The sequence below is a fragment of the Carlito syrichta genome, unplaced genomic scaffold (assembly GCF_000164805.1).
Source record: "Carlito syrichta isolate Samal-C Ts95f unplaced genomic scaffold, Tarsius_syrichta-2.0.1 Scaffold303214, whole genome shotgun sequence".
In the NCBI taxonomy this organism is placed as follows: domain Eukaryota; kingdom Metazoa; phylum Chordata; class Mammalia; order Primates; family Tarsiidae; genus Carlito; species Carlito syrichta.
This window is the reverse complement of record NW_007247310.1, coordinates 379,077-398,316: the sequence shown is the minus strand read 5'-3', so window position 1 is coordinate 398,316 and position 19,240 is coordinate 379,077. Positions and strand designations below refer to the sequence as shown.

At 43.4% G+C, this 19,240-nt stretch overlaps 1 protein-coding gene across 5 annotated transcripts in view; it reads right to left on the bottom strand.

Annotated features, from left to right (window-relative positions):
* Window positions 1–13,288: 13,288 nt before the first annotated feature.
* Window positions 13,289–19,240, bottom strand: part of LOC103260478 (protein DDI1 homolog 2) — a 49,945-nt gene continuing 43,993 nt past the window's right edge. For 4 of the 5 annotated variants that reach the window (XM_008058119.2, XM_008058120.2, XM_021712375.1 and 1 more), the window contains one exon: window positions 13,289–15,689. In XM_008058119.2, the coding sequence (XP_008056310.1) occupies window positions 13,837–15,689 (1,853 nt within the window). In that variant the 3' untranslated portion in view covers window positions 13,289–13,836. The remainder of the gene's footprint in view (window positions 15,690–19,240) is intronic. The other variant, XM_008058121.1, reaches the window with a different exon arrangement.

Genomic DNA, 19,240 nt, shown 5'->3' with positions numbered 1-19,240 from the left:
AAAAAAAAAAAAAAAAAGAACAAAGAAAGAGTCAAGGTGTTATAGTGAGCGACTGGACGGGTGAAGTGACCATTTACTTTCCAGGGGAGATCGTGAGAGGAGCAGGTTGGGAGTGACAAAATATTTCCAGCTTAGGGCACTTCAGCTTCACATATCAGGGCTCAGAAGGAAAAAGGTTGGCTTTCGGTCACTTTCTAGGAGAACCAGGCCATACCGGCTCCATGGATAGGGCCTAGTCGTTGCTTAATCCCATTAGCACACTAGCTGCTCTGAACAAGGAAGCAGTGTCTAGTGACAATGTAGCCCTTGTATGTGAGATGGCAATATGGTCTGCTAAGAACTATGTTCTTTTGGGACTTATTTTGTGTTTCCTTATTTTTTTTTCTTTTATTTGCATTTATTTATTTTTGAGTCAGGGTCTCACGCTGTCACCCAGGCTGGAGGCATGATCATGGCTCACTACAGACTCAACCTACTGAGCTCAGGTGATCCTTCTGCCTCAGCCTCCTGAGCAGCTGGGACTACAGGAATGCAGCATCATGCCTGGCTAATTTTAAATTTTTTTGTAGAGACCAGGTCTCACTATGTTGCCTAGGCTTATCTCAAACTCTTGGGCTTAAACAATCCTCCCACTTTGGCCTTCCAAACTGATGGACTTACAGGTGTGAGCCGCTGTGCCCAGCCTGTATTTTTACTTTTTTTTTTTTTGAGTTGGAGCCTTACTCTTTTGCCCAGGCTGGAATGCAGTGGCACACTCATGGCCACCCCAGTGTTGCCTGCTGGGCTCCAGCAATCCTTCCACCTCAGCCTTCTGAGTAGCTGGAACTACAGGTGCGCGCTACCACTTCTGGCTAATTTTTGATTTGTTGTAGAGACGAGGTCTCGCCAAGTTGCCCAGGCTGGTCTTGAACCCGCGGTCTCAAGTTATCAGTCACCTCGGCCTCCCAAAGTGCTGGGATTACAGGCTGAGCCAGCAAGCCCGGCCTCTTTACACTTTTAAATGCATGAGGGGGCTGGATTCGGTGGGATCAAGATCCTGAAGCATTTCTCTTAAGAATTGTAACATTAAACTAATGAGATCAAGATCCTGAAGCATTTCTCTGAAGAATTGTAACAGGTGATGAAATGTGGCCAGCATGATCCTGAAGACAAAGCACAATCAAGGCAATGGCTACTAAGAGACGGATGTGGTCCAGTCAAAGCAAAAGCAGACCACTCCAGAGCACAGGTCATGGCAACAGCTTTTCAGGATGCTTAAGGCATTTTGCCGGAAGGCCAAGAACAATAACACCTCCTTATTATGAGAGTATTTTGAGAAAGTTAGCCAAAGCTTAAGCAGAAAAACACCCAGGAAATCTTCACCAGAGAGCCCTTCTCCACCACAACAATGCTCCAACTTATTCCTCTCATCAAACAAGGACAATTTTGATAGTTTCGATAGGAACTCACTAGGCATCCACTTTACAGTCCTGATTTGGCTCCTTTTGACTTTTTTTTATCCTAATCTTTAAAAAATCTTTATATGGCACCCATTTTTCTTCAGTATCATGGTTTATAACAGTGTCTTGAACTTGATGAAGCTTATGTTGAGAAAGAAAGCTTATATTTTTAGTTTTTCTTTTAATTCCATTTCCCATGAACTTTTTGAAGTCTCCTTGTGTATCCTACCCTCTTCTTACATTTTCTTTCCCTAAGATACAGATTCATGCCATCAACCTCCCAATACATTTACTCCCCTGGTATTTTTAGTCTCTTTTAAAATAAAGATGCAGCGAGTTCCCCTTTTTTGTGTGTGTCAAGGACCTCTAATTCTTTCCACTGATTGTTTTAATTTCTACCATTATAAATCAGAACTCTTAAAAAAAAATTTTTTTTTTGAGTTGGAGTCTCACTCTAACACCCAGACTGGAGGGCAGTGGCCGCTCCTGGTCACCGCAGCCTCAACCTCCGGAGATCCTTCCACCTCAGCCTTCCAAGTAGCTGGAACTACAGGCATGTGCTACCACACCCGGCTAATTTTTTGATTTATTGTAGAGATGAGGTCTCACCTGCCTAGGCGGGTCTTGAATCCAGGGGCTCAGGCAATCCACTCACCTCAGCCGCCCAAGGCAAGGGATTACAGGCTGAGTCACTGAGCCCGGCTTAAATCAGAACTCTTTCTGTCAAGTACTAGACATCTCATTTCAAATGACACAATATCAAAATATTGAGATCTTAACAATGGAGAATAATAATCACTTCTTACCCCAAATAGAAAGAGCCTTTGCTTTCATCATACTTTATAGATAGGTGAGAAAGGGTTATGGAACAAGGGGGATTTGTCTAAGCTGCTCCCTGTTTACACTGGCTTGTCTGTGTACACAGAAATTCTTTCAAATAAAGGCCTCATAGCATAAACCTGTACACAAAGCAATGACTCTACACTGGTGATTTAACACCCTAGGGTGTTATGAGTCTCAAGAATGGTTAATTTAAAATCACTCTAAGCACAGATCCATCATTTAGAAAGCTTTAGGATATAAGTTGTTTTGAAATTCTCAGTATAAGAAAACTCCAAAACAGTTCAGATTTATGGGTCTGAATTTGAATGTATAACTGGGGGCCAGGACAAGACTCTGCTCCCTGACTAGACGTTTTCTCTCAGGCAAAAACTAAGTTACCTGATCTCTTCTTTTTTTTTTTTTTTTTTTTGAGTTGGAGTCTCACTCTGTTGCCCAGACTGGAGTGCAGTGGCCGCTCCCGGCCACCGCAGCCTCGCCTGCTGGGCTCCGGCGATCCTTCTGCCTCAGCCTTCCGAGTGGCCGGAATTACAGGCACGCGCTACCACGCCCGGCTAATTTTTTGATTTATTGTAGAGATGAGGCCTCGCTGCCCAGGTGGATCTCGAACCCGCGGGCTCAGGCAATCCACTCACCTCAGCCTCCCAAAGGTGCAGGATTACAGGCTGAGACACCAAGCTCGGCCCTGATCTTTTCTTATTGGACACCAGGGAGTCTACAGTTGCTGGCTTCTCCAACTAGGCATGGCCAGGTGACAATTTTTGCATGAGAAGTGGTATGGACCATTTCCAGGTCTGACCCATAAAAACCCCCTGAGCTTGACTCTTTTCTTCCATCATGTTCCAGCCGAATAATGAAAGCCAGAGCAACCCTGGGAGCCACACGAGGTTCCTGAATGACAGCATGGAGAAGAGCCCTCTTACCCCATCCCACCTGGCTGGCTTGGACCCACGCTGGACAGTTCGTGAAGGAAAAATAAACTTCTGTTGTGTTATACTACAGATACTCAGGGTTGGCCTGTTGCAACAGTTAGCCTACCTTGACTAATACAGACGTTGGCACTAACATGCAATACTCAACACAAAAATATGACATCAGTTTGGTGGTCAAGAAGGTAACTGATGTGAAAGGCTGGAAAAATAGAGACCTGTTATCTAGGGGGCAAAACAGCTGTAAAAACTGTCTCCTGTGGCAACTTGGGTAGCTGGCTACATGAACTACTTAGCCTGAATGTCCAGTCTAAGAGGAAGAGCTGGAAAGTCACAATAGTGTGCTGACTTTTATATTACAAGCATTACAAGAAAAACCCAAGCTTAAGAAAGAATTGGCTGGTTATAAGCAGAAATGAAAAGGCAAAGCCAAAACACCTGGGCCCTTGAGGGTTGTAAAATACCAATTTCCTTCTTCCAGACCCCAGGTAAGAGCTAAATTTGAAATAGGCTTTGAACACCAAGGCCCAGTAAGACTCGGCTCTGCATCAAAAATCATCTTCAAAGTTTTCCCTCTTTTTTTTTTGAGTTGGAGTCTCACTCTGTTGCCCAGACTAGAGTGCAGTGGCACGCTCCAAGCCACTGCAGCCTTGGCCTGCTGGGCTCCGGTGGTCCTTCCGCCTCAGCCTTCCAAGTAGCAGGAATTATAGGCGCGTGCTACCACGCCTGGCTAATTTTTGATTTATTGTAGAGATGAGGTCTCGCCAAGTTGCCCAGGCAGGTCTCGAACCAGTGGGCTCAGGCAATCCACTCACCTCAGCCTCCCAAAGCGCTGGGATTACAGGCTGAGCTACCGAGCCCAGCCCAAAGTTTTCTCACTTAAATATATTTCAGATGAACCCAAGGCAGGTGCAACTAAGAGTGAACAAGAAGTGAGACAGTGGGAATGACTCGGGCTTGAGAACTGTGTACAGGCAAGTACGGCAAGTGTGGGTATTGTCATGCAAAACTTACTGAAAGCCAATAATCAGAAGTCTAAGGGTTACTAAGTAAATGGTTTTGCCAAATAAATCACAAACTCAGGTTTTTTGTTTTTGTTTTTTGAGCTGGAGTCTCACTCTGTCGCTCAGACTGGAGTGCAGTGGCCCAGTGGCTGCTCCTGGTCACTGCAGCCTCGACCTGCTGGGCTCCAGCGATCCTTCCGCCTCAGCCTTCCAAATAGCTGGAACTACAGGCGCGCGCTACCACACCCGGCTAATTTTTTGATTTATTGTAGAGATGAGGTCTCGCCAAGTTGCCCAGGCAGGTCTCGAACCCGCGGGCTCAGGCAATCCACTCACCTTGGCCTCCCAAAGCGGGGGATTACAGGTTGAGCTACTGAGCCCAGCCGGTTTTTAATAAAGTCACTGACTTTAGACAACCCTCAGGTCCCCCAGACTTGTACCAAGCAGTAAGTTGCCTAGGAAAGCCATGCAAACTGCCTAGGAGAGCATACTCAACACCTACTCAGAGGGGGCTACTAACAGTGGACAAGGGAGTTCCTTCCAAACTGGATAATAAGAATTTTATTTATTTTTGAGTCACAGTCTCACTCTGTTGCCCAGGCTGGAGGGCAGTAGTATGATCATGACTCATCACAGCCTTGAATTCCTAGGCTCAGGTGATCCTTCGGCCTCAGCCTCCCGAGTAGCTGGGTCTACAGGTGCATGCCACTATGCTCATCTAAGTTTTTATTTTTGTAGAGATGAGGTCTTGCTATATTTCCCTGGCTGGTCTTGAACTCCTGGGCTCCAGTGATCCTCCCACCTCAGCCTCCCAAAGTGCTGGGATTACAGGAATAAGCCATTGTGCCTGACCTTGGATAATGAGAGTTTTAATAATCTCTTTCATGATGCCTGCCCAGCACAATTTTCTAGTTATTGGGGCCAATGATGGCTACATTTTCCATTCTTTTTTTGAGTTAGAGTCTCACTCTGTCACCCAGGCTGGAGTGCAGTGGCATGCTCATAGTCATCGCAGCCTCAACCCGCTGGGCTCAGGCGATCCTTCTACCTCAGCCTTCCAAGTAGCTGGGACTACAGATGTGTGCCACCATACCTGGCTAGTTTTTTGATTGATTGTAGAGATGAGGTCTCGCCAAGTTGCCCAGGCTGGTCTCAAATCCCCAGACTTAGGCAATCCTCTCGCCTTGTCCTCCCAAACTGCTAGGATTATAGGAATGAGACACTGTGTCTGGCCTCTCCCCTCTTCCAATTGGGACTTGCTGTGCAGTTATTCTGTCTCTGCCACTGCATATGGGGCAGGAGCAGATAACACCTCCAAGTTCAGTTTGTCAGACCTTGACCTTAAAGGTCAGATCAAGACCTGAGAGGGCATCGGGGATCTGGACTTTGAGGGCAGGGGAGGGCCTGGATGGGCTATGGAGCCATTTGCTTTAGGGAAAGGGTATGTGTGGTCTCTGGGTCAGGCAGAATGGATGGACTGCCAGCTGGCCACCTAACTGTACTCATTGCCTGGGCATGTAAGTAGGATACCTTTCACACCCTTGCAGCTGGGTAGAGTAATGTGAGCTCCAGTCAATGAATGTGGGTAGAGAAGTGACGTGCACCACTTCCAGGCCTGGTGCATAAAAATCACCACAAATGCCCCCAATCTTTTTCCCTGACATGCCAGCTAAATGTGGACCTCCAAGGCAGAACTCTAGTAGCCTAAGACCCTGAGTGACTGCATGGGGCAAAGCTCTTCTCCCACTTCAGTCCCACTTCAGAGTGTTACACGAGTTACCATCTCTGGAAATTCCACTTAGCAATCTCAGATCCCTTAAGTGAGATAATGAATAATACTAGTCACATCTTATGAGCACTTACTTGATGCCAAGTATTCTAAGCACTTTACATGTATTGATTTGCTTACGCCCACAACCACCCTGATAGTGCCCATTTTACAGACAAGGAAACTCAGACACAGACAGGTGAGGCAACTTAACCATCATATAAGCTAGTAAGTGGCAAAGCTAGAATTCAAACCCAAGCAGCCAAGCTGTAGAAAAGTCTTAACCACTGTATTCTTTTGCCAGTATTATTTTTTTAGATTGGGAAGTATAGTTTATTTCGAAAGTAAATGAGAGAGATTCACCTCCCCAAGGGAGGGGAGGGGGCCAAAGCTTAGGAAAACATGGCCAAACATGGTATATGTAGAACTACAAAATGCACACTTTTTTCCCCTTTAAAGACAAGGTCTCACTATGTTCCCCAGACTGGTTTCGAACTCCTTTGCTCAAGTAATCCTCCTGCCTTGACCTCCCAAGCAGCTGGGACTACAGGTGCACACCATCGCACCCTGCTCCAAAATGCACATCATTTACACCAGCAGATAGCTGTCCTCCTGCAAGTTATCTAAAAGTTATTTTTGCCGGGTGGGTGCCTCACACCTGTAATTCCAGTATTTTGGGAGATGGAGTTGAGAGGATTGCCTGAGCCCAGGAGTTCAACACCAGCCTAGGCAACTTGGTAAGACCTCATCTCTATAATAAATCAAAAAATTAGCTGGGCATGGTGGCATGTGCCTGTAGTTCCAGCTACTTGGAAGGCTGAGGCAGAAGGATCGCCTGAGCCCAGCAGGTCAAGGCTGTGGTAGCCGTGATTGTGCAACTATATTCCAGCCTGGGCGACAGAGTGAGACTCCAACTCAAAAAAAAAAAAAAGTTACTTTGAAATGGCCTCTGAGATGTCCATTTCTTCTGGGGCTCAGACACATGCCACAAGTCACAATGCCTGGGTACAAGTTATTTAAAGGGGCAGGGAGACAGACAAGGACCAAAAAGGAACCACTTCAATTTAAAAGAAATTGATCAAACAGAAGTCTTATGATAAAAACTTTATTGTCTTAAATATCAAATGTTTTACACACCACTTTTTCTTCAGAAAGTTCCTATTTAAAAAAGAAAAGTAAAATAAAGTGTTTAGAATATTTAGGGCTGACTTACATTTCAGTATGTGACAAAAATTCAAACCCAAATGCATCTAGTTCACTCAGTTGCAGATAGGTCCTATGTTCAGCCCCGAAACCAATGGCACAATGCAACCAACTTTGGGATTCCTGAGTTTGGTTCCCTTAAGTTCTCAGAGTTTTCCCAACTCTCAAAACCAAAGCATCATGGGAGTGACAGAGCCACTGGCAAGCCTATTTTGTCAGGCAGCATAGTTCTTGTAAAATGCAGTAGTTTAAAAACTTAAAGAATAGTCCAAACATCTTGCAATACACGAGCAATTGCAAGAACATATGGGGGGGGTTTACTATTTGTTAAGATCTGCCAAATATGGCTACAAAACTGGTAAACAAACCTTTCTCGAGTGCAAAGGCCATTAGCCTAACTTGTCATGAAGATGAGATTTGGAATAAAAAATGAGCAAATCAATTTTCATTGTGGTACAACACAGTGAAAAAGCAAATTCAATCAATATGCTGAATTGCTCTGAGTGTATGAGAACCATTTCTAAAGGATGACCAGAGGAATACAGGACAGACATCTAGTCAGATGGGAAGGTGTCAGAGGGGTGGCCTAAACTCAGAAAGCCGGGGGCCTTCAAGGAAGGAAAAAGAAGTCTGGTAAGTATCAGGTAACCTCAGAAGGAAACTGAAAACAAACTAACCCTGACTGTTTCTGGCAGGAAAGACAGTTCTACCTTCCTCTAGGCCACAGATGCATTCCTTCAGGATTGCATGTGAAACAAACTCTCGTAAACAAAGTCATTTCCCATCAGAAATGCATTTTCCCAGGAAAAAAATACCACAGCATGCCCCCTCCCCAAATCAGCTCACGAAAACAATCTTATGGTACAGACAGAATAAATGCAGTTCTGCGTGAATTATCCTAATTTCGTATTCCATGCCCCCAATCTTCTGTAGTTTGCTGAACTATTTCAGGCAAAAGAACCATTCTCCTTGCAGATCCCATTCCATAGCTGTGAGCATATACATGTCAGCTGTGTACTTTCACACCCACAGTCCCGAGGGTCCAGATGACCAATCACCAGTACATAACTGACAAGTTTTTGAGGACACTTTCTAACTGTAAGCCTCCGAAGTCAATAGTAAAGACCCAGAAATTCTACTTGTATGCTTCAGGATTACAACATATATTGACATTTAAAAAATAGTTATAGAATGTCCCTTTGGCAGACCCATCCTGTAGACATGACAGAGCCTTAAGTGCTCTCACCAGTCAGTCCTGCCCGCCATCCGTTGCTTGCTAGTTTCTGCTCTGTATTCCCGTTTGCACACATCACACTCGCTGCTTTGTAATGGCATACCCTGCAGAAGGCTCTGCTGGGTCCCATCAGCCTGGAGGGTCAGGACTCCAGAGCAGCCATGCTCACCAAGGTGTGGAGAGGATGCTGCGGCATGCTTCAAGTCTCTACTGGGTATGCACGGCCAGGCCGTCATCCGTGCCCTGCTGGGGCCACCTTCCATTTGCTTGCTACGTTTCTGTCCTGCCCATCCCCTCCTCCTGGCACTGAAGTAGAATTCTCAGCACCCGATCTCCTGAGGAATTTATACCAAATGTTACATTTTTGGTTTCTCTGATCTCACTTTTTAAAATAGATTTTGTAAAGAGCTGTTTTAGGATTTCAGCATCCAACTCCCTTGTGAGCCTGATGTTCCCAGTCTGCTTTGAAATGAAACCAAGTAACTAATAAGACACTTAAAATAAAAGTACACTAATAGGCAAAAACAGATGTTGCTTTTAAAGCTAAATTTTATTTCATGCCTCCTTACCAGATTGAAAGCTTCACGAGGGCAGGGTTCCATTTGGTTTTGGATCCCAAATCCCCAGAGTTCACCAGTGCCTGGCACATAGCACTCAACGTTTCATGAATGAATCAAAGTAGCAAGGAATTCTTACTCATGTTGCATAGCCTTCAAGAGAGTATCAATTTCCTTTTAAATATATGATTTACTTGAACTTTTCTCCCTTAACCAGCACAACACTGATAGTACAGCAAAGAATATAAATACCTAAAAACTGTTTTTGGTGCCACAAAAATTCGTATCATAATCTTTCTATTTGGGGAAACCTAATTTGACGTGGGATAATTCTGCATCACCTCCATGAAGGTGAGCCTCGGAACCCCTTTGCTCTCCATCTCCAGGAGAGCTACTTTCAAGCCTTTCTAATACTCCCACTTTTATTCCCCACCCAAACTCGATGCCTCTGCTACTCAGAGAAACTAAGGCACAAAAGAAAATCAAGTACATCAAAGGTTCACCCCTAAGTTCATTAGCTTCCTCAATGAACTCCTACTAACACCTGAGGGGATACTAAGGTATAAAACTTGAATCATGATTTTACATTTCCAGTTCTCAAGAACTAGCTTTGAATTTACTTTGTTGTAATTATCAGAAAACGACTCTACTTTATGTAATTCCTAACATGAAAGATAACATTCATCTTCTGGGAAAGGAAATTCTCATAGCTCTCCGTGTCTTTTTAGTTCAGCCACTAACTACACTAAGCCACCAAATTCAAAGGAGAACTTGGTTTTGGGGTGTGTATTTGTGCTAAAGAACGGCAGAATGTATAATCCAGCCGGCTTCTCTTAGGACGCATTGCCAGTGATAACTAGTTTGAAATACGCAGCAGTTTGATCAACCCCTCACCCCCCCACTGGGGGCAAACAGGCAGGAAAATGCCATCAGGATGCATGGTCACTCTCCTGGCCAATGACTGCAGGGCTGTCTGCTATATACATGGTGGGATAAAAGCCACCATAGGTGAAGAACATGTACGTAGATATAAACATTGCTTGCTTTTTAATCTATATAAAATTAACTATATTTGTCACTCACCATATGTATACAATAGTTTACACACACATATATATATATATAGTCATGAGCTAGAAAATTAAACTAAATTTGTATGGCTTTCACTGGAGATAGAAATCTGTGGTAACAGAACAGGCAGATTCCACATGAACTGGCTGTCATAAAATCAGTCACAAAGTCTCACATGCCTGCTTTTATGCACCCTCTCGTTAGAGAGGAGAGAGGTGCTCTGGGAAAAACACACAGGGTTGTGTCTCCCCTCAGTTCATATGGAGACAAGCTCTATAAAGTGTTGAAGGCTGCAAGGCAGAAGAGTTTTAACACATATGCTTACCATCTACCCAGTTTCCTCCACCAAGCAACAGCTACCTTTATGTTAACGGCGAAAGCCCAGACTGGGGCGGGGGAAGGCTACTGGCTGTCGGAGGCCTGACTAGGAACAACTTAGAAACAGGTCCTTACAGCACCCACAAGTAGTGGCCACAGCTTAGGCACAGCTGCTGCCTGCCTACCAAGCACATCCTTCTGCACAGGAATTAACTTAGGGGAAACGGTTACACAGGAAGACCTTTTCCTCTCTTTGGTGAATAAACAGAGATCATCCTTGGAGTTAAGTTAAATCAGACCTGAGAACGGCCCACTACTGGTTATGGTAAGGGAGCTGTTCAGAAAAGTTGTCCATTACTGGTTATGGACAGCTGTTATCAATTCTGCTGGCAAACAGAGAAGTTCACAATCATTTTATCTTATTCCTAGAAGTTAACCTGTAATTTCTGCACTTTTGGAGTTCCTGAAGTGTTAAGCACTGAATAAAAACTGACGATGAAAGTTCAATAGTGTAACGTTCAATACCCTTTCCATTCTCAAATTGCTAAATTTAAAAGTCATCCAAATTCTAAGTGTCAACAACTTTATTTTTATAAAAATAATAAGAAGTAAGATTTTAAAAATCAAAAGCAATTACATATTGAAAAAAAGTGATGAGAGGTGGGCACGGCAGCAAGCACCTGTAGTCCCAGCTACTCAGGAGTCTGAGGACAGAGGACTGCTTGAGCCCATGAGTTCAAGTCCTGGACAACAAAGCAAGACCTCCTGTCTCAAACCGCCCCCGCCAAATCAAAAAACAAAAAACCTCAAGCGGGGCTTGGTGGCTCAGCCTATAATCCCGCACCTTTGGGATGCTGAGGTGAGTGGACTGCCTGAGCCCGCGGGTTCAAGACCCGCCTGGGCCGCGCGACCTCATCTCTACAATAAATCAAAAAATCAGCCGGGTGTGGTAGCGCATGCCTGTAATTCTGGCTACTTGGAAGGCTGAGGTGGAAGGATCGCCAGAGTCCAGCAGGTCGAGGCTGCGGTGGCCGGGAGCGGCCACTGCACTCCAATCTGGGCGACAGAGTAAGACTCCAACTCAACAACAACAAAAAAAACAAACCTCAAAACAAAAAAAGATGAAAGGAACAAGGATATTTGGCAAGTGGGTTAAGCTCATTCAAAGTATTTCTAATAAGAATATGTACACAACTAAAGATCTATTCCTAAAAATAAATACACATACATAAAAAGCTATTGTAATGAAATCTTTTCTATACTGATTTTATATATTCTACTTGGGACTGTTTCCCCAAATCTCCACATTGTGAAAATTCAGCAGCTATGCCACTAAGTAGTATTCCAAAGTCTGTTCTGCTCACACAGAAGGCCTTTCTAGAGGAGTCCATCATTATCAGTAAGTTCCCCCATCCCCACCCACCCCACAGTTCCAAAGATTTATAAGTTTAGAATACATTCCTAAGTCATCACCAATAAAGCAAATACAGGGCCCCATTGCATTGCTACTGGATTTTGCATCAGTCATAGCACCAACTACTGAATTACAATCACAGCTTTAAGAGTTAGGTTACAGAAATCCTAGAAGCAGTTTTCTAGTGCATCTTATGTCTTTGGTGTAGGGCAGGCAAAAGGGTCTACATGTGATTGCCTAAAAGAACATCTTCAAGACAACCCCGCTGCCCTGCTGCTCTGAGTAGCTTCTGGAAAGCAGTAAACTAAAACTCCTACCACATCTCCAAACTTCAGAAGGGATCATGATGAATCTATGTGACTTGCTGTCACCTCACAAACATCTTAAAACACACAGACAAGCATCACAGCAAAAGAAAGTTGGGATGGGGCAGAAAAGAAATATCTCTAAGTGTCCCAAAATTAAAACGTCAAAAACTCCTGAGATGAGCCTCCATTTTGATTGTGCTCAAAGACTTGAAATTTGATAAAAAGAACAAGTTTTCAAAGAAAGTCAGACTTTAAACAAAATTATTTAACACTAAGTTGAGAAATCACTCTTTCGAAGCTCCTGTTTCACACATTTTACAAACTATAACCTGGAATCAGAAATTATTCTCAAAATCATTTTCAATAAAACTTAAGGTTTCAGATTCCTGCTAGGTACCTAAGAGTTTATTTTCCAGGTTAGAATTATCTAAAACCTATCCAGTAGGATTATTGCACAGTGGGGCCCACAGGACAATGATTTCCAAGGGCTAGTCCTTATATTAAAAAAGGCCACAATAAATACATCTATATATTATGCCCCACTCTAACGTGACATGGTAAACACAAATATGATGATTCTTGCTTTAAAAAGAAACTCCTGAGCAAAGAAAGGGATGGAAAACTCTACCAAGGCCACTTAAGTCAGAAATTGTAATTACGTCCACTGCCATGAAGAACACTCACCTAATAGACCGACCAGTCCAAGCACCAAGATATACAAGTGACAAGGTTGTCACACTTCAGTATTCCACTCAGATCATGGCTTAAACTGAGCTTCTGAAAAACTTCATAGTAGAAGATTAGTCTAGAAAGGAAATAAACTGCTGGTAATCAACCTGCAGCTGAACATAAGTTCACCATTAGTTAGTAAGGATTGAGGACTTATCAATGAGATGCTAGCAAACCCAATCTCTAGTAAATTCCAGTGTTTAGGCCATTATTTTTCTCTCACAGTTCTTGATATTTGCAAATGGAATTATAGTTGTTTTATTGTTGTTCTTCCTTAACTCTGGGTAGCACCATGTTTTACTCTAATGGTAATCCCCCCACCATATCCCACCCAATGTAATAAAGGTATTTGGCAATCTACACAACAGCCTGGTGATGCACAAAGTAGCCCGTGTAAACCCTCCCACTTACACTTCTAAAATGTCAAATCCTAAGCACACAAATAAAAATGTATCGCTCTAGAAGATATTATTAAATTATTCTTCATTTCCTGTTATAACTGATGAGTCATAATACCTAAAGTACTGGGTATAATTCCAAACACCCAACTATGTGGTCTACAGTTTCTAAACTGACAACTGAGTCAACGAGCCACACCTTGCCAACAGCACAGACACTGCCACAGTGTGGAATTTATCTGTTTTTAGCTGCATGGGTGATAGGATTTCTCATGGCTTCTGCTTTTCAAAGCATTCACTCTCATTCTAAAATGTTCTGCTATACACAAAACCATCCATTTTATTCCAGAATACATCATCTTAATGAGAATAAAAAGCTTTTGTATGCACATACTGCCAATACATTTTAAAAGGCCCAAATTTTAACAAGTAGGATAGACAAATTCATCAGACAGAGATCATAAATTACTTTGGCCGAAAAAAATCTTTTAAAAAAAATCTGGCTCAACATTCTGCTTGCAGGTTTCTACATATACTGTATACGTGGTGAGTGTGTTTGTGTGTGTATATAGAGAGAGCTTGTTTTTAAGTAAATGGAGTATGGTCTAGCCCACCTTCCTATAGTTATGTAGGAACTACAATGTTCTTTGCTAGCAAAACAAGCAGTGCAAGATCTGGATTTCCACCAACTCGATGCAAAGCCCCAAGAGCTTCCTGCAAAGTAAAGCCGGCACGAAGAATCCGGTCAATATCTGTGGCAGGAAAAAGTAATGGTGGAAGAATGGGAGGACTTGATGGATGGCTGGTAGGTGGTTCATATTCAAGAAATGGTCTTGCAGCTTCAGGACAGACGTTTTCTCTGATTTCAGGACTGTCTGTTGTTGGATTCCGTATGCCCTGGCCCAAGTCTTTAACCAATATGAAACTGGATGACAAAGACTCAGTTTGCTCAGAAGTCTGATTGAGTGCATCCTCTTCACCTGCTAAAAGTTTGGGTGAAATTTCCACACCTAAGGTGCAACGTAACTGATTTGATGATTTAGTTGAGGTTACAGTGACAGATGTGTTCTCATTTACTGATTCCCAAGATTTGGGGACACCTTCCTTATCAGTTGACAGGCCATCACCTGGACCCCTGAAGTTCATATTTTGCACATCTTCTATTCCAGTGCCAGGTGAAGTACCTGTTAAAGTTTCTGTCTTCAATGAGACAGACATGGCCTGGTGAAAGGAGACTTGTGGACACTGTTCATTCTGGGCAAGATGCTCATTTTGGGTCCATCTTTCAGAAAGGTCCTTAATACCGGTATGGCTCTCAGCTACTGATTCTGACTGACAGATAACTTCTTCAGATATATTTTCTGAAGCTGGTTTACTACTAATGACCAAAAGTTCATGAAGTTCTTTCAAGGCTGCCGTTATAGATGAACAAGATTCTTCTGTTGACTCCACAGAGGGCTGACAACTGCCACAGAGACTTAAAGAGGAGGAGTAACTGCCATACTCTTTATTTGTTCCAGATAGTTCAACAATATTTTCCAGGGGCTGCAAATCCTGAGCAGAAATGGAATTATTCAAAATTTCAGATGAAGGGTTACATTTAGATGTTTCTACTTCCATTGAGGGATTATTTGAAATGAGATCAGATGCACCAATGTTCTTGACATTTGCATTCTGACTGCCTGTTGAATTAAGCACAGCAACTAAGGACTGTTCAACTATGTCTATTTCCATAAGTGTTTCTGAATTTGAGCAGCCAATGCAACCTGAAGATACAGTACTTTTCTTTGTACTTGGAAGATCCACATTCTGCTGTAGCCTGTCTCCTTTCATCGTAGCTTCCAAATCAACCATACTTTGTGGGTTCTGCTGCCTTTCTTCAGGAGGCTCAAGGTGCCCTATGTTACACGGAGTCTTCTGTTGTACAACCTCACCCTGTTCATTCCCTGATTCTTTGAGTTGCTGAAGGCCATTCACTTGATGCAGGTTCTGATTTTCTGGATGCCAATCCTTTTGACCTAGAAACATCTGTGGTTCAAGCATCCTAGTAGTTGTGACAGATAAACTAGCTTCCTGTCTAGTATGGAGATGAAATCTGAGGCCCTGGGTGCTTCTTCCAGCAGATGTCTCCAGACTATCTATAACAACTGCTTCTTCGGATGAATTCTGCAAAGGCATAGCTGGACTCTGGTCTGCTGAAGAAGCATCAGCAGAAATATCCTGTAGAGGAAGATGTTCTTTCTTTTTAGAGTTTATCTGAAATTCAGCTGAAGCCTTTGTAGCCCTCACAGTTTCAGGTTCAATGTTATCTGGGTCACTGGGCTTGATAGGGCAGACTGAAGCAGAGACAGAGCGAGCAGGACTCATAGGATCACCAATCTCAGGACTCTGTCCTGAAGAATGGGCTGGATGGTTAAATCCATCTGAAGTTGGTAATGATGACATTCCCAGTGAGGTAGATTCTTTACCGCTTTTCTCTATATAAAACAAAAGGGAACGGAAAAAGATTAATTAGCAGGTAACTAAGGCGACTAAGTTATCAGAGGACACAAATCTGAACAGTATAGAATAAAATCAGGTCTTTAAACTCAGGCTTCGCTCATACTCACTGAAATGTTTTAAAAATACAAGAATCTTTCCAGCAAATTAATATCATGGTATCAGAATAAGAGGTAGGCATATTCTTAATAAAACATATGTACTGTAACTCACCAATACTAAGTATCACTAATATGCATTCACATAATGGCTGGGTTCATGCTTAGGACTGAAAGACATTTATGTATCTTTATTCCCAGTGAGTCTAGAACTCTAGAATAGTTTCTCCAAGTATGCTTTCTTCACCACTTTTCGTAAAATCCCCTAGGATGCTTGTTAGGCATGCAGACTTTGGGATTAAACCCAGAAATTTGCATTTTCAATATGTTTCTTGGATAATTCTTTTTTCTGAGTTGGAGTCTCACTCTGCCACCCAGGATGGAGTGCAGTGGCACGCTCATGGCCGCCACAGCCTCAACCTGCCGGGTTCAGGCAATTCTTCCACCTCAGGCTTCCAAGTAGCTGGAACCACAGAAGTGTGCCATCATGCCCAGCTAATTTTTTGATTTATTGTAGAGATAAAGTCTCGTCAAGTTGCCAAGGCTGGTCTCGAACCCCTGGGCTCAGGCAATCCTCTCGTCTCCGCCTCCAAAAGTGCTGGGATTACAGGTGTGAGTCACCACGCCCAACTGGGTAATTCTTAAGAATATTACATATCTTGAAAATCCTTGCACCAGAATGAATCTCATGTCAATGTACTTTTCATATTTCAAATATGAACACCAAAGTTATAAATGAGAAGTCTAAAACGTGGTATACCTGGAACAGAGCAGGTATTATAAAGAGAAGTAAAACTTTACATTATGCTTGGGGACCTCCAGAAGGCAGAGAAGCAAACATTCTATTTTTTTGTTTTTTTTTCAGTTGGAGTCTCACTCTGTCGCCCAGACTGGAGTGCAGTGGCCGCTCCTGGCCACTGCAGCCTGGACCTGCTGGTCTCCGGCAATCCTTCCGCCTCAGCCTTCCAAGTAGCTGGAACTATAGGCACGTGCTACCACACCCGGCTAATTTTGGATTTATTGTAGGGATGAGGCCTCGCCAAGTTGCCCAGGCAGGTCTTGAACCCTTGGGCTCAGGCAATCCACTCACCTCGGCCTCCCAAGGTGCGGGATTACAGACTGAGCCATCGAGCCCGGCCAATTTTTTTGTTTGTTTTTTTTGGGTCAGAATCTCACTCTGCAGAGTCTCACTACGCAGTGGCATACCCACAGCTACTACAACCTTGACCTACTGGGCTCAGATGATCCTTCTGCTTCAGCCTTCCAAGTAGCTGGAACTATAGGCATGCAATGCCACGTCCAGCTATTTTTTTTATTTATTGTAGAGACAAGGTCTAATCAAGTTGTCGAGGCTGGGCTTGAACTCCTGGGCTCAGGCAACCCTCTTGCCTCTGTCTCTCAAAGAGCTGAGATTACAGGTGTAAGCCACCGCACCCAACCAAAAATTCTATTTTATTTCTAGCCAAGCTTCCCAAAACCATGGTAAAATTGTGTGAGCAGCTGGGCTTGGTGGCTCAGCCTGTAATCCTGCACCTTGGGAGGCTGAGGTGAGTGGACTGCCTGAGCCCATGGGTTCACCAAGCCTAGGCAACTTGGTGAGACCTCATGTCTACAATAAATCAAAAAATTAGACGGGCATGGTAGTGTGTGCCTGTAGTTCCAGCTACTTGGAAGGTTGAGGCGGAAGGATCGCTGGATTCCAGCAGGTCGAGGCTGCGGTGGCAGGGAGCGGCCACTGCACTCCAGTCTGGGCGACAGAGTGAGACTCTGACTCAAAAAAAAAAAAAAAAATTGTGTGAGCGTCTGACTCGGACAACAAAATAAAGTTAATGATCAAACAGATTAAATCCGATCACCAGTCTATCAGAAATGCAACTTTAAAAGGAATATTAGTAATTTTCATCACATTTGTAGACTCAACTAAGTCAAAAACATTTAAGTATTTTAAGGCAAAAGGAATGTGAAGGGAGATAGTTCATTAATAGTTTTTCAACAGGCAATGACTATTTAGATTCACTGCAACTTACTGACCACTCAGACAAGATGGTAGGCTTAAACACTAGCTCAGCATAAGGATCATAATGATATCACTAAACATCAGTTCCAGCTCTCTTTTGCCAATGATTGCTATAAATTGACCTCTATATATTTAATTCAGTCAGGCATAGTGGCTCATACCTGTAATCATAATGCTTTGATAGGCAGAGGTAGAAGGACAGCTTAAAGCCAGGAGTTTGAGACCAACTTGGGCAACTTAGCAAGACCCTATATCTTCAAAAAAAAAAGCCAAGTATGATGGCACAGGCTTGTAGTCCTAGCTACTCAGGAAGCTGAGGCTGAAGAATTTGCTTGAGCCCAGGAGTTTGAGACTGCAGTAAGCTATGATTGCACCACTGCACTCTAGCCTGGGCAGTAAGAGTGAGATCCTGTCTCTTAAAAAAAAAAATCCAATGTGGGGGCTAGATGTTGACTTAAGAAGTCAGGAAGCAATACTATTATATTTAAATGACTTTAAATCATTCTAATTAAATATGGTTAAAAGCATGAGAAGATAAGTATTGTGTCAGAAGTCACTGACTTCTTTTTTTGTTTGTTTTGTTTTGTTTTTTTGAGTTGGAGTCTCACTCTGTCACCCAGACTGGAGTGCAGTGGCCACTCCCGGCCACTGTAGCCTCGACTGCTGGGCTCCAGTGATCCTTCTGCCTCAGCCTTCCAAGTAGCTGGAACTACAGGCACGCACTACCATGACCGGCTAATGTTTGATTTATTGTAGAGATGAGGTCTTACCAAGTTAGCCAGGCAGGTCTCAAACCTGCAGGCTCAGGCAATCCACTCACCTCAGCTCCCAAAGCATGGGATTACAGGCTGAGTCACTGAGCCCGGCTCACTGACTTCTTATAAAACAATCTTAGCTAACTTATATTTTAGGGGTAAACAGGAAAATTGTGCTTGTCTCAGTTTGAACTATATCCATTAGAGTATAGAAACACAGTTATTAGTTTTGTTTATCAAACCATAAGGCTGACTCTAGAAGAGGTTCAATTTTGAACTAATGCTAACAGAAAACAATGGACTGTAGTGAAATATCCATTTTAGCAACATAGAGAGGTATGATCACAGCCTGAGCCATGACCATAGATTAAGCCCAGCAAGTCTAGTGCTGGTATGCTATCAACAACCAGGTGAGGTCAAGGTGAATGGCCTCAGTGGAGACTGTACTCACTCTGAAAGTAGCATATAGGCCAGGCATGGTGGCTCATGCCTGTAATCCCAGCACTTTGAGGCAGAGGTGAGAGGATTACCTGAGCTCAGGGGTTTGAGACCAGCCTGAGCAACATGGCAAGACCTTGTCTCTACAATAAATCAAAAATCAGCCGAAGCTGGGCTCAGTGGCTCAGCCTGTAATCCCGCGCCTTTGGGAGGCTGAGGTG